A 15,163-nucleotide genomic window follows, 5' to 3' on the forward strand; every position below is an offset into this window, starting at 1 on the left:
ATACCTAGGTAGACCACATAGGAATTCATCTGAATCTCCAGGTCACCGATCTCCTTGACAATAGTATACAAATCAAGGTACAGGACTTTTGAGACAAAAGTTTTGACAAGGCAAAAGACAAAGAGTTTTGAGACTAAACTCACCATCGTAATTAAAAAAAAAATATTCAACGACCAGAAATACCCAAGAGCCAAACATATATTTAATTAAGAAGTATAGAAGAACATACTGTGTGTAGGTCTCGTCAAAAGCCTGTACCAACAACATATTTGCTTATAATTTCTTATAATTAGGAGATTAATTGCAAATAATCTTGTGACATGAAAAAAGTTTCTACAATGAACGTAATAAAATAGTTAGAATAATTCGTTATTTGAAATAATTGAATAATGCCGGTTTAGATTTGGATTTGGTAATAAATGAAAAAATCGTTTGAAAGTATATTAAATTTTATTGTACAGCGTAACTTGGTCAACCGATTAGAGATTGAACCTAGAATAGATTTTTTTATCCGACACCTCGTTTTGAAAAAAATTGAGTTTGAAAAATACGGATGTGTTTTTAATTTTTCTTCAGATAATTTCTTCGTTTTACTCGTAAAAGAAATATTTCAGGTGAAGAGAGTTCGTAAGACACACTGTATCTAATAAGCATTTCTTATGATCACTATACATATTACTATCAGTTATTACAGCATTATATTCTCATTATTAGATTACAGATTTTTATACTAATTAGTATTCTTACAAATCTAATTAAACAAATGGAATCTAAGTAGAAATTTATTTCATTCACTGAATATTGTAATAAATACTATACTTTGGATATTTTTGTACATTATGTGCAGTTTTTTAAATGTTCTATACATTATCTATAACATTTTCTATAAATGCGGAAAAATCTACAGTCTACTAATTATTTTTATTTATATTTCAATAATTCGTGCGAATTTTACAGATATAAATATAAGTTCCTGTCTCTTTTATGTTCTTACTTATTACACTTAATTACCAAGATCACTGATCGCACTTTGTGTAATTTTTATAAAAATAATTGAAGTTTAGAAATATATAATTTAGAAAATACTTACTGCTATTTGATTAATATCAACACATAATCCCAAATATTAATAATGTTATCATTAATTGTTAATATTAAAACATATGTGCCAAAATAACGTGGATAATAAAACAAAATTTATATATTTTATTTATTCATAACTTATACAATTTCTGACAAAGAATGATCTATAAAATAAGTTATCCCGATAGTTCTAAATTTATATAACTTGCATACAAAGTATAGGTTAATAAAAACGCACATTTTTTAAATTGTGTTATTAAACTATTTGATACTTTATACCATTTTATTACAAAAAGAAAAGGCAACAAATATTAACATATAATTCTAATCAATGTAATGAATAAAGGCCAAATTGCAGTTCAAACTCTTCAAATAATTTATTTTCTATACTTTCATTACATGTGTCATATGAAAGTAAGAATACAAATATCTTAATAATAATTAAAAAAAAAAACATTTAAATCAAAATAAGGATCAGGGAAAGAATGAACTCATTTGATACTTTTAAAGGAAAATTTATTATCATAAAACTTGATGAAAAACCCTTTCATGACCAATTATTAGTTTTGAATAACAATTTGTTCCTGTCATTCTTGCATGTAATAATCCTTAAGCCACCATAAAGCTTCAGAAAAAATTTGATTAAACCAAGGATAATCGCAGAATGAGTAAGAAAAACTGAACAATGTTACGAACGATTAAAGAAGAATAAAATAATACCTTAATTAAGATGTTTACTCTTTTTTAGAAGCCACAGCCTGTTTGGCCTGATGAGCTTGCAATACAGCTACGGCCTCTTCAACCTTGGCTTTCAGCGATTCATTATGCTCCAACATGTGCAGGAGCTCTGAATTGTCGATCTCCAACAACATTCCAGTGATCTTTCCAGTAAGTTGCGGATACATACATTGAATCAATGGGAAGAGACGCTCTCCCAACATTTGTTTCTGCTCTTGCGGTGGAGCAGCTGCCAACATTGAGGCAGTTAGTGGTTCTTGGCCTTGAATATGAACGGCTTGTTGAACAGGAGTAGGAGCAGGAATTGCCATTGCTTGTGGAGGATTGCGCATGTTTGAAGTGTATTTGTAATTTGACGGACGGCTTTGAGCTGTAACTCCGACTGCTGGGCCAGCCATGGAACGATTTTGCATATTTGCACCACCAACCGTTTGTTGACCTAAAAAAACAAATAAATTAAGTTGAAGTTTTTATAATTGAAATTTCGAAAATAAATTTTATAAAAATTTAACCTTCATTACCTGTGATAGGTCGAGCAGACAATGTACTTCGCATAGCACCAGGTTGTGCAGTAGGAGCACGCGGTGCAGCCCTAAATGGACCTTGCATCGTAGCAAAACCTGAACTTCCAGTTTGTGCATTGGGTCGTACTTGATTAGGTTGCGCTGGCCACCGGGGAGTTGTACGAATTTGGGCCATCTGTGCAGGTCCATAGAATCTTTGCGGCTGTGGAATAGTGGGAACGAAATAATTTCCGGCACCACCAGGCTGGAATATTTGACCCATTTGCTGCATACGCATGTTTGCTAAACGTTGCATGTATTGAGAAGCAAGATGTGCTTTACGATCTTCTTTACGCTGAGCCAGAGCAACATATAATGGTTTAGTAACTATTATGCGACCGTTCATCTCTGTTACAGCTTTCGTAGCTTCTTCAGGAGCGGAAAAACAGACAAATCCAAAGCCTTTGCTGCGTCCTTCTTCCATCATAACTTTCGCAGAGGTAATAGTTCCGAACGGTGCAAATTCTTTGCGCAACCGCTCGTCATCTATACTATCGTCCAAATTCTTTACGTATAGATTTACACCTTGATAACGATTTAAACGTTCTAATTTCAATTGCTCGAACTTCCTCTTAAGTTCTTGCTGACGCTCTGCCTTCTTTTGTGCCCGTCCGACGTACATACACTTTCCTTCAGCGACCTCTTTTCCATTTAATTCAAGTACAGCTTGTTCAGCTGCGTCAGGATCCTCAAAAGCAACAAAACCGAAACCTCGAGATTTTCCGTCATCTTTAATCATTACTTTATGACTGGTGATGGTCCCATATTTTTCAAACATATCTTTAAGTTTGTCGTCTGTCATATCTTCCCCAAAATTCTTTACGTAAACATTGGTGAAAAGCTTAGCTTTCTCTCCTAATTCCTTCTCGCGTTCTTTACGGGGTATAAATTTACCAACATATACCTGCACATTGAAAAGATACTATGAAGATTATTGTAAAAAAGATTAAATAAGTAAAGAATAATAATAAGAAAAATATTACCTTTTTTCCATTAAGCAACATGCCATTAACTCTATCAATGGATTTATTTGCTGCTTCCTCCGTCTCAAAATGCACAAAACCATAACCTTTAGAAACGCCAGATTCATCTTGAGCTACTTTGCAACTAAGTATGTTACCAAAAGCAGAGAACGTATCATACATTGCTTTATTGTCTATGTTTTTATCTAAATTTTTAATAAAGACATTTCCAACACCAGATTTTCGAAGAGAAGGATCACGTTGAGACCACATGATACGAATTGGCCGCCCCTTTATCATGTCAAAGTTCATGGTATCTAGAGCACGTTCCGCTAAAATGAGCAAAAACTTATTTATTTGCTATTATTATTAAAAATCTACATTAAATTTCGTAACAATGACCAAATTGTTGATTTTTTTTAATTATATAATAGTGAACTAAAAATTTAAAGAAATGTCCAATCATTTCGTAAAAAATTACAAACGATCTACATGTTACATATACAAATAATTCATAAAGTATCCCAATAATACAAACATATTAATAAATTAATTTTTTATTTAAATTACGATCGCAGATATATACATAATAAATGTCACATATTAAAACCTATTATTGTTAGGACTAGCAGATTTGTATCAAAATATCCGATATCCCAAAACCTTTCCCCAAAACGAAAAAAAAGTAATAGAAAAAATAAGGCATGAGTCAATCCAATCAACTGCTACTACTTTGTTCGAAGTAGGTTTCAATATGGTGGTATCGTATGATTCGAAACACGTGTCAAGCACGGACAAATGATGTAATAAAGGATGATGTATCTTGAAAAAATGTAAGATATCCGAGTAAAAAAAGATATTGAAATAAATAAATATGATCATACTCACCATCAGCAGGCTGTTGGAAGTTAACATAAGCGTAACCGAGCGAACGTCGAGTAATCATATCACGACAGACGCGTATCGAGAGTACGGGCCCAGCCGAGGAAAACTTCTCGAAAAGCATCGCCTCCGTGATATCACTATGCAAGTCACCCACGTAAAGTGAGGCCATGGGGTAATTAGGAGCTCCCGGATTCATTATAATATTATTCCCTCGTCGTGCAGCTGCTTAAGTTGAAAAATTTCTCTGATTTTTGGTATCTCTTGTTCCTTCAATATGGCTTGCGCTCTTCCGACCACGTTGTCCTTCGTAATGCAATTGATTACTATTTTTTTCCACACTTTACTTACGTTTCGCGGTTTTCAGCTACGGTTTTTCGATTTTTTTGTGTATATTTTTGTAATTTTTATATTTTTTTTGGTTTTTTTTTTTATAGAAGAGTTATTTCACGAATGGAAGTGGGTTGTGTGACCTATTTTGTTCAAAAGGAGACACAACCTCACATCTCTACTCTTTCAGAGGAAGAGGCGGCGGAAGTAGTTCTATTCACGATTATATAGTAACCATACAACGCATTTGCACGCTTGTAAAAGTAGTCCCTCTCGTGAATTGCACTGCCATCTACATTCAAATCTAGGTTGTTTTCAAATGTTCCTAGTATGATCAAAGACAAGTCTGGGATAGTCTAGGCACAGCAGTCATATAAATCGTTTATGTTTGTATGACCGTAAGCCTGGACCCGGGCAGTTAGATCATATAATTTACTATATAATTTATATGATTTATATAAGTTGTTTATAGTACTATGGATGAAAGCATCCACCGAGTGAAGCCAAAAAATTAATATGGCGTCAGTTTCAGAAAGCGTTTCACTCGATATGTTTACAATACCTATGTATATATATATGTCACACATGCACGAAGCGATTTCTGAAACCGTCGTCATGTTAACATTTTCGGTTTCACTTGATAGATGCTTTCCCCTAGCAAAAATCACGTGTACATACCTGTGGTCATATGAACAAGACTGGACACTCCTATACCAAAAGTACGGTTGTTGTGTACAACCGTGACGATTGTCATATAAACAGGACTGACACTCCTATACCGAAAATATTAATAAACCCCATTAACTCTTTTGAGTCCATAAAAATCAAGATGGAGGCTAAGAAAAGGTCTTATTCTGCGCATGCGTGACACGTACATACATATACAGAGATACTATGAATGTCTCAAGCAGAGATAGACATTCTACTAGTCTCTGTCTGTTTCATAGAAATATATTTTTCTTAGTCCTTCATGTTGATTTTGTTCGACTCAAAAGACGGACGGTTTTCCCTAGCAAGTATCTGGACCTGTTTATACGATTGTACCCATATCTGTCTTACACCACATAAATAAAATATATTTTCTTACTTTTATAAACGAAATAATTATCATAATACATATAAAATTTCTTATATAAAAATATCAATTTTTAACGTTTTTTAAAACATCCAAATGTACCAAATTTTACATTTTATTTTAAATACATATGTATCTCTGAATGATGATGAATAAATTGATATTTTATACAACTCACAACTATACCTTTATTTATATTATAATTTTCCTAAAATATGATAATTTATACAATTGCACAAACATAAGATAACTTGTATACTACATTAAAAGTACTTCAGATAATTCATTGAGATGATATACTGATGCTGAGTAACTATACACTATACACTTTATTGTAGTGAGAGTAAGCACGAACGTTAGCAGTTGGAAACTGCATGTGTGAGCAATTTAGCATTAAGTACGTAAAAGGTCTAATATGGCTAGTCTGCTTAGATACATAATACGAAAATATCGTGAGTAAATTTATAATTTATAAAATTTTGTACATTAGAAAAGTGCTATACTCTTATATAATTATATATCTATATGTATGTCGTGTTTTATAGCAAACATACAAAAATGGGCATATAATGCTAGTGGATTTAATAAGTATGGTATGAAATATTCATATATTTCATGTATATTTTTATGTATGTATTACTTGTATTATATATATTCGTGTAATAATTATTATATGAATATATCTTTCAGATGAGATATTTTATTACTTTATAATATGAAATGTGGAATGCTAGTTTAAATAATTTAATAGAATTTACATAAAAGTGTACATTCTAAATGTTTAATTTTATATAAATTTAGGTTTACATAAAGATGACCTTTTGTGGGAGGATGAAGTTGTATTAGAAGCATTACGGCGATTACCGCCTCATTTAATAGAAGAACGTAATTTCCGAATTATCAGAGCCACACAGTTAGATGTTGAACATAAGATTTTACCAAAAGAACAATGGACTAAATGGGAAGAGGTAACTTAATATTATTCAAAGAATCTATTTACATGTTAAATATTTTTGTGATTATTTTGTATTTGGAACAATTAATTACTTTATTTGTTACAAAATAGGATGTAGAATACCTTACACCCTATGTAGAGGAAGTAAAAAGAGAACGAGCAGAGAGAACAAAATGGGATGCAGAGTAAATATTATAAAAATTATAATAATGTAGTAATAAATATATTCATCTTACACTTAAATTGTAATTTCAAGATATTGGTTTGTGTATATAGCATACAGATATTAAATAAACTATCTTTAGGCACTTAAATTCCATTGTTTCAAATATAGTTATTACCATGTGAGAAATGCTACATAATTGATAGTATTTTTTTATATGTTATATATGTTTCATTGTTAAATATTAAAGTAAATAAATTATTCTATATATGTGATTCATTTAAAACATTTTTCTTTAATTATTTTTCATTTATATTTTCATATCGTACAAATGTAAAATTAGTTACTAAATTAAAAATTAGTTAACTAAAACAAGTGTAAAATTAGTAATTTGAAATATTAGGATAATGGAAGTCATTGAAATATTAGCAGTTAAAAGAAATTAAATATCAGGATTAACGTTTAAAATTAATGAAGATTTAGGTGGGTGACTATTTTGTTTAATGATATATTTAAGAGGAAGTGATTATTGCTAGTTATGTCCGCATTAATTGGAACTCATTTAACGCCCTTTATGCAATGACTTAGTCATCATTCCCCCACGAATCTATGCCGCATAGTTAGTGCGTAATACATACATTGTTAATGAGCGCGATGACATTAAGGAGAAGCCTTCACGGGCTTGTAAATGTGAGGAATAGAATCAATTTTTTTATCGATTTATATATAAAAGACGACAGAATTGCGATGCAGTAAATAATTTTCGCATTATACTTATAAGAGTTTCGCGGGCAAATGGCGGATCAATATTTCACCCCCACGCGGATCTGAGCGGCATCCCCAATTACCAAAGATTTATACAAAGTAATTTAAGTTTTGTGAGTAAAAAAATCTATTTCCGTTTTTTCTTTTTTTTTCTTAGCAAATTTTCAAGTAATTTTTTTCTGTTTTCATTACATACGATGCATATCTTTTACACAATTCTTAAAAGGAAAGGTTTAAAGTGAAAACCACACGGAACATCATATAAGGGATAATACAAAGAATGGTAATTGGAAATCACAACTTAAAAAATTGTTATATACAAATTTAATATAACGTACGATCGAAGATTTCTCTTATTCCAATTATTTACTCTCTTTTTCTTTTATGAACTTAATAGTGTTCGTAACTAGTGTTCGTAAAAGTAGTACGTAGTCTTCGAATTTTCGTTGCATTTCGTACACATACCCTTTTTGTAACGAGATAATAAGTTTTTACATTTTCCATTGTACACGCATGGAGAGAAACAATAATATCTGTTTAAGTCAGTTCTGTTAGGATTGTGAATTCTAATCGAGATATCAAGTGCTGTTATATGAAAAGTGAAAGAGTAACGCCACCCCTTCAAAGTCGAGCGTGAGAAAATTGACAAAACGTTTTACTACGATAATTAAATTCGCTTTGTGGATGTGAAGTACCTCATTGTTTAAAATTCATTTTAGGACAATTATAATGTGTGAACAAAGGTAATAAAATAAAATAGTTGCATTGCTTTTAAGAACTTTTACATGTTAATGTAGGAAAGTTAAGACGTATATGAATATTATGTCAAATATATATATTTCGGTTAATTACAGATGCCGGATGAACAGCGATCAGTGTATTTTCAAGGAAGGAAAACACTGATAATGAATCCCCATAAAATTGATCATAATATTTTATACTTAATACAAAGTAAAAAATTTAAAGAGTTTGCACAATAACTCTTTTGATGCTGTTAAAAGCATTCTAATTATACATTGTTGTATGAAGAAAAAACAATGCTATATATATCAGGTGCTGCGCCAAAATACTACCTCTGCTATGTGTACAAAGTTATAAAATTGATTGTTTTAAAAGCGAAATAAAGTTATTAAATATATATATATATACATATATATATGTATGTATATATATCTACACATGTATAGGAATTTAAATATAAATGGAGAAATATATTCTGAACTATAAGTATTTATGTGTAAATGCATAACAGATAAAACTGGAAGCTCTTCCTTGATCCATGTTCTCTTATTCAACAATGTATTATCTACAAATAATATGACAGGAGAACATTCTAACACAATGATCTACTGACAAATGTATAGAAGTAAAAATATCTATATATCAATAGCTCAAAGGAAATAGTCATTAAAGTAATTAAAAATGAGCATACCATACGATGAGAATTTGATATGGATAGTAGTGGTTGGATTCATAGTGGCCTTTATTTTGGCATTTGGAATCGGAGCTAATGATGTTGCAAATAGTTTTGGAACAAGTGTTGGTGCAGGAGTACTTACAATATTCCAAGCTTGCATTTTGGCAACAATCTTTGAAATTGCTGGAGCTGTACTCATTGGCTATAAAGTATTTTCAAAATTTATATATTTTACAAACTCTATCACTATTGTGTTTATGTTACACTATTTTGTTTAAAATATATTAATTGATGCTTACTTTAGGTTTCTGATACTATGAGGAAAGGTATACTAAATGTGACATTATACGAAGGCCATGAAAAAGAACTAATGGTAGGAGCATTATCTAGTTTAGCTGGATCTGGTATCTGGTTAATACTAGCAACAGCATTGCGATTACCTATTTCTGGAACACATTCCATTGTTGGTGCTACAGTTGGTTTCTCACTTGTGTGTAAAGGTACTGCAGGGGTTAGTAAAATTATTATGTTAGTTTAAAAATAAATAAACAATATTCCAGGATGTAATAAGCATATTTGTAGGTCAAGTGGGTAGCTCTTGCAAACATAGCAGCATCTTGGTTTGCAAGCCCCGTACTTAGCGGAATTGTATCAGGTGCTATATTTTGGGTTCTAAGAAAATCAGTACTTCAATCTAGTAAACCTTTAGAACAAGGTCTTTATATTCTCCCATTAGCATATGGACTTACTATTGCTATTAATGTTATATCAGTTGCACATGATGGACCTAAACGTAAATAAATATTGTATTTGTGTTGCAATGATTGATTTTGTTTTATTTCAGGGAAGATTGATGTCATTTCATTAATGTCTGTTTTAGTTTTGATGTTAGATCGAGTGCCATGGTGGGGTAGTGTACTTGCTGCATTAGGTTGTGGCTTATTTTCAGCTGCAATTGTTTATTTATTTGTTGTACCATGGCAAAGGAAAAGGATATTACTTTCATTAAGTAGCAACAAAAAAACAACAACTAAGTTTGGTACCTGTGATAAAAAAGAAACAACAGCATTATCTGTTATTTCTGAAGCTCCAAGTAGCAGTAATAATAATGGTAATGCAAAAGAAGCAGCGCCAAAATTACGTGGCAATAGCAGTGCCAGCCCTCTCTTAATGGTAGCAGGATCAGACATTGAAGGAGCTCAAACTGAAATTGAAAGAAAACACGAAGAACCACCAGAAGTATCTCAACTCTTTGCTTTCTTGCAAGTATTAACTGCAGCATTTGGCAGTTTTGCTCATGGTGGTAATGATGTCAGTAATGCAATTGGTCCACTTATTGCACTGTGGGCTGTGTATGCAGAGGGATCAGCTAAGCAAGAAGCAGAAACCCCACTGCTTATATTACTTTATGGTGGTTTAGGAATATCAACTGGTCTTTGGGTATGGGGACGTAGAGTAATACAAACTTTAGGACAAGATTTAGCACGGATTACACCAACTACTGGATTTACTATAGAGGTATACACATTTTAGAAATGAAAAATTATAATACCTAAGAAAAAAATAATGTTCATTGTAACATTTATTACATAAATACATATTATTAAATATAAATTATAGGTAGGAGCAGCAGTAACAGTTTTGTTGGCAAGTAAGGCTGGTTTACCTGTGTCAACAACTCATTGTAAAGTGGGATCTGTTGTCTGTGTGGGATGGGCTTCGCGAGGTGGTGAGGGAGTTTCGTGGAAGTTATTTCGTAATATTGCATTTGCATGGTTAATTACAGTGCCAGTGGCTGGTTGCTTGTCTGCAGGATGTATGGCTATCTTTAAGGAAATAATTAGTTTGTGACTTTAATGCCAAGGCAACTAATCCATTTTAGTGAAAACCATCCAATGCTACTGTTGTCAATAATTTATGCAAAAATAAAGATCAAATATAAATTGACTTAGTTATTCTTTATCTATAAATATATTATGTATTCAATTATATAATTTTATAGTTAAAATGATAAGTAATATAACAATTAAAGTACTGTTAAATCAATATAAAATAACGTTGTTATGGAAACCAATCTAAACAATCTTTTTAATAGTTACAAGTTCAATAGATATTCAATAGAGATGCTTCTTGAATATATATTTTATTAAATAATTTAAAATTTAATATGGAAAATCTGCCACTTATACCAGGCTATACATTTCAAGATCCAAATGTAAGTCTGAAAAATTATTTAAATTAATTGTTACAATCATTATATTCAATGAAATTAAGCGAGAACATATTTCTTTTAAAGATCAAAGACTATAGGTTATTACAAAAATTTCATTTTTTAAATGGTTATCGTGTAGTACGTGATAGACACAGTGGTATCGGAGGAAGACCAATAGATATTGCATCTAGTGCTTATGTAAAAGAAGAGGATTGTGTACAGTAAGTGATAAATAAACGCAAAAATATAAAATTCATTTTTGTAAAATCTGATTTGTTCTTTTCTTAATTTTATATAAGTTTTCAATCTTTTTGGTGTAATGACATTAATTAAAATTTAGTTATGATCCATCATTAACATATGGTCGTGTAAAGGAATATGCATATCGACAATTCATTCCACACTATGCGCTATTTGCGCAGAAATGCCTCTGCTTTAAAGCGTTTTTTCGTCAAGGAGTTTTTAATTCTCCAGATGAACATTTTCGTATACGTCATGTTAATATAATATATCATTTGGAGGATGATACTATATGTGTAATTGAGCCTGCAATTGATAATGTCGGCTTTCAGCAAGGCAAGCTTGTTAGACGTGATAAAATTATAAAAAATATAAATGGCGACACATTTCATTGGAAAGATTTTAATGTTGGAATTGACGTATGTAAGTTATAAAAATGTTTCTGCTATGATTGTATATGCATACGTTTATTAGTAAGAGGCGGCAAAGAGTCCAACTTTTATTTAATTTATTTTCTTTAATAAAGAAAAATACATCTGCATTTATCTTTTATAATCTTTTGACATATTAATTATTTTTTCTTATCTTTTATTTAGCTTTATTATGGGCTTGCAGGTATTTATGGTGTAGTCTATCATATTATTGATTGCGATCTATTTACTAGAGAGTATTTAAATAGCCAAGGTATAGATGTTGGAGATAAGGAAGAACCTCCTGTAGATCCTTATACAGAACTGAGATTGAGCAAGCAGAAAACATTAACTTGTATTACAAAAATATCAGATGATGATAGGCGACGATTTTTAGAATATGATAAAATGGTATTATTGTTTACTGCAACTTGGGATGACGATATTTATCAGATTATGTATTTCTTGATGGACGATACGATCGCTGTTCGTGAAGTACAAAAACCGAATAGCGGAAAAGATCCGGTACCAATGCTATTAAAAAGAATGAAAGTGCCAAAGGATTGGAAAAATTTACCATCAACTCATCCTGCTGCATATATGGAATATGGCGATCCAGAGATCATTGAATACTATACACCAAGTGACTTTTTAGTTAGTCTATAAATAATTTATAAATGTAAGTGTGTATTAATATGTTATAATTTATATATTTTTCTTTTTAATTGCAGATAGGTGGTACAGTTTTTATATTCAATCGACGATTTTTTTTGCATGATTGTGACTCCTTCACACGAAAATATTATTCAGATATGTTAGGAATAACGCAACCGGAAGCAATTCCTTTTCCAACAAAAGATGTTATAGCTGCACCAGAGTATAAACCTCCACCACATATAATCTTCGGTACACCTGAAGATACTTACGTTTCTTGTCTATCATTTATACCGGAACCACCTAAGAAAGATGTCATTCGACAACTTCTTAATTTCCCTAGAAAATTACGTTATTCTATGAAAATGGACATGGTACATCCGGAGGATAAAAGTCGCGACTTTATTTTAGAATACAGTTTAAGTGACGGTACTGTACTCGTACAGGAACTTCAAAAACGTAACTCAGGACGTCGCGAAGGTTGTTTCCTAAAAGCAACATTGGTTGCAAAACCAAAGACTGGAAGAGATAATCCAGAATATTATACCCCTCAAGATTTCTATGTCGGTGCAAAAATTAATATTTTTAATCATTATTTCATAATAACTGGCGCTGATCTCTTTGTGTATCGTTACATTGAAGCGAATCCTGAAAAGTTTCCACAAAAAGTACGAGATAGTATTCGTAATTATTTAGTTAAGCAAAATTTACTTTCCACCGATATAGGGACAGAAACGAAAAAGATTCAAGATAATGAAGAAGCGAAATTGCAATCGCTTGAACCCTTTAGAGAGACCGTTGCAAGAGATATTAATATGAAACAATGTATAAAGGATTTTGAAATTCAAACTAAATGTCGATATGAAGGAGAACACGGTGAATTACGACCACGCACACCACCACCAGAAGAACTTTGTCCAGATTTAATAACAAATAATAAACAATCATCTCATCAAGATCCAAAGACATTTACTGAAAACAAAGTAAAAAAGTAAATAAAATGGGATGATCAGGTTCAATGATGATAAAGAAATATTATTTCTGATCAATAATTACGTTCAACACAATATTTTCAACAAATTTACAAATATACATTAATTTATCACACTTTAAAATATGGTTTTCTTAATTTAAATAATTGCTTTAAGTAAGTTAGTATCTGATAACGCATGATCATAAAACATCGGTATTATACATGTATTACGTTGAACGCAATTACTACTCAATCTTTTATCATTTTTTAATTACAGAACTTGCAATCAAAACTAAATCAAATTCATATTTTCTGAATAATTCATTGCCTGCATACATGATTCTGTAATAGTTCAATTTGAATATTAAATTTATAGTTCAAATCAATATTTAATCAAGTACAATTATACAATGTAAATACTAAACAATGTAGTACATTACAAGTATACTATTTGTATGTCTGCATATTATAATACAATGATAATATACAGATACACCGTCTGTATACATTAGCATGTGCTATATTAACCATAAAATAAAGTTTAGATAAACTTTGGAATCCAAACATTTTTAAGCAGAACTCTAAAATGATTGAAAAAATCAACTATTTTCAATAATAATTTCCCATAAAATACTTCTTAGTAAATAGTCTAACGAAATATTTTAGTGCTGTTCAACTGAAATACAGAACTTTAATAGATTTAATTTTTATTCAATTATTTTTAGTTATTGGACATTACTACATGTCCATTTTCTGAGCAACTTATTCTACTTGTAAACTATAAATAAGCTAAAGTGATTCAAAAACATTGGCTACAAATTTTTAATATTGATATATTACTTTAATAAAATGTGTTTATTTTTTAATCATTTACAATATAAAAACAAGAAAAGAGATTTGTAATGTATATGATTCAGATTCCCTTTCTTGTTTATAATTGAGTATGCAAAAGTAGTTATGATAATATGCATACCTTCATTAAAAAATCTGCATTAAACTACTCTGTGGTTTAATTCATTGATTAATTTTGTACAAACTTTTTAAACAACTCAAAATCTCATGTCACTACTTTGTAATTAATTCTTTGATCATATGCAAAAATGATACTAATTTGCAATGAAAAAGTAATTTAATTTTTATAAAAACTTAAAGAACTCAAATTTCCTTATTTTACTGCTTCTTTTACAATTTTCTACAAATTAATTACTATATGTAACTACGTATATGTAAATGTGTATATATAACTACCAGCAAAATGTAATCAAATCTAAGATGGAATCTATTATTTTGTATATTTTAGTTTACTAAATCCACATTAGTTAAGCAATTCTTGTTATATTAGTGTTCAATTTTCTACATATAATTTGTGAAAAATTGTTTAAATTTACTGATATTATTTTTAAAGGAGCCGTTTTCTTAATGGGCATGAAAAGTATACATATTCCTTTTTTCCAATATACAAAAACACAAGGTTTCTATTTCAGTAAAAACAACTGGAATTTATAAAATAATGAAACCATGACAAAAAGTGTATCAAACATTAAAACAAAATAAAGTAACAGTCAATTTTAACAATAAAACTGATATCTCATGAAATTTTCATAAAATAGTACAGTAATCATTATCATATATGTTACTATAGAGTAACTATAATATTATTTTCATATAATGTTTTAGTTCACTTTTGCAGTCCATGAATAATATAATAATATAATAAGAGGTAATATATATATATATAATA

At 30.4% G+C, this 15,163-nt stretch overlaps 4 protein-coding genes across 11 annotated transcripts; 3 read left to right on the plus strand and 1 right to left on the minus strand.

Moving 5' to 3' along the window:
• Window positions 1-1,582: 1,582 nt before the first annotated feature.
• Window positions 1,583-4,427, minus strand: LOC100741783 (polyadenylate-binding protein 1). Its single transcript, XM_003488378.2, has 4 exons — window positions 4,235-4,427; window positions 3,368-3,678; window positions 2,343-3,288; window positions 1,583-2,260 (listed from the first exon to the last, which is right to left on the minus strand). The coding sequence occupies exons 1-4, from the start codon at window positions 4,425-4,427 to the stop codon at window positions 1,818-1,820; spliced, it is 1,893 nt and encodes a 630-aa protein (XP_003488426.1). The 3' UTR covers window positions 1,583-1,817.
• A 1,344-nt stretch (window positions 4,428-5,771) lies between these two features.
• LOC100742056 (cytochrome b-c1 complex subunit 7) lies at window positions 5,772-6,902 on the plus strand. The gene is made up of 4 exons (XM_003488381.3): window positions 5,772-6,085; window positions 6,179-6,226; window positions 6,435-6,601; window positions 6,700-6,902. Exons 1-4 carry the CDS (start codon window positions 6,049-6,051, stop codon window positions 6,775-6,777), a joined length of 330 nt encoding a protein of 109 aa, XP_003488429.1. The 5' UTR covers window positions 5,772-6,048; the 3' UTR covers window positions 6,778-6,902.
• A 489-nt stretch (window positions 6,903-7,391) lies between these two features.
• LOC100742179 (sodium-dependent phosphate transporter 2) lies at window positions 7,392-10,880 on the plus strand. 8 transcript variants are annotated; one of them, XM_024366614.2, is made up of 8 exons: window positions 7,392-7,629; window positions 7,743-7,799; window positions 8,059-8,259; window positions 8,371-9,142; window positions 9,238-9,444; window positions 9,516-9,726; window positions 9,814-10,451; window positions 10,554-10,880. In XM_024366614.2, the coding sequence occupies exons 4-8, from the start codon at window positions 8,939-8,941 to the stop codon at window positions 10,782-10,784; spliced, it is 1,491 nt and encodes a 496-aa protein (XP_024222382.1). In that variant the 5' UTR covers window positions 7,392-7,629; window positions 7,743-7,799; window positions 8,059-8,259; window positions 8,371-8,938; the 3' UTR covers window positions 10,785-10,880. The 8 variants fall into 8 exon arrangements, with proteins under 8 accessions (XP_024222382.1, XP_024222384.1, XP_024222383.1 ...); XM_024366616.2 differs by having other exon boundaries at window positions 8,063-8,259; XM_024366615.2 differs by having other exon boundaries at window positions 7,748-7,799.
• Window positions 10,881-10,957: 77 nt separating this feature from the next.
• On the plus strand, window positions 10,958-14,314 carry LOC105680565 (EF-hand domain-containing protein 1). Its single transcript, XM_033319976.1, has 4 exons — window positions 10,958-11,366; window positions 11,486-11,808; window positions 12,001-12,449; window positions 12,527-14,314. The coding sequence occupies exons 1-4, from the start codon at window positions 11,197-11,199 to the stop codon at window positions 13,442-13,444; spliced, it is 1,860 nt and encodes a 619-aa protein (XP_033175867.1). The 5' UTR covers window positions 10,958-11,196; the 3' UTR covers window positions 13,445-14,314.
• Window positions 14,315-15,163: the final 849 nt, after the last annotated feature.

Source organism: Bombus impatiens, unplaced genomic scaffold (assembly GCF_000188095.3).
Source record: "Bombus impatiens unplaced genomic scaffold, BIMP_2.2 scf_0225, whole genome shotgun sequence".
Taxonomy (NCBI): domain Eukaryota; kingdom Metazoa; phylum Arthropoda; class Insecta; order Hymenoptera; family Apidae; genus Bombus; species Bombus impatiens.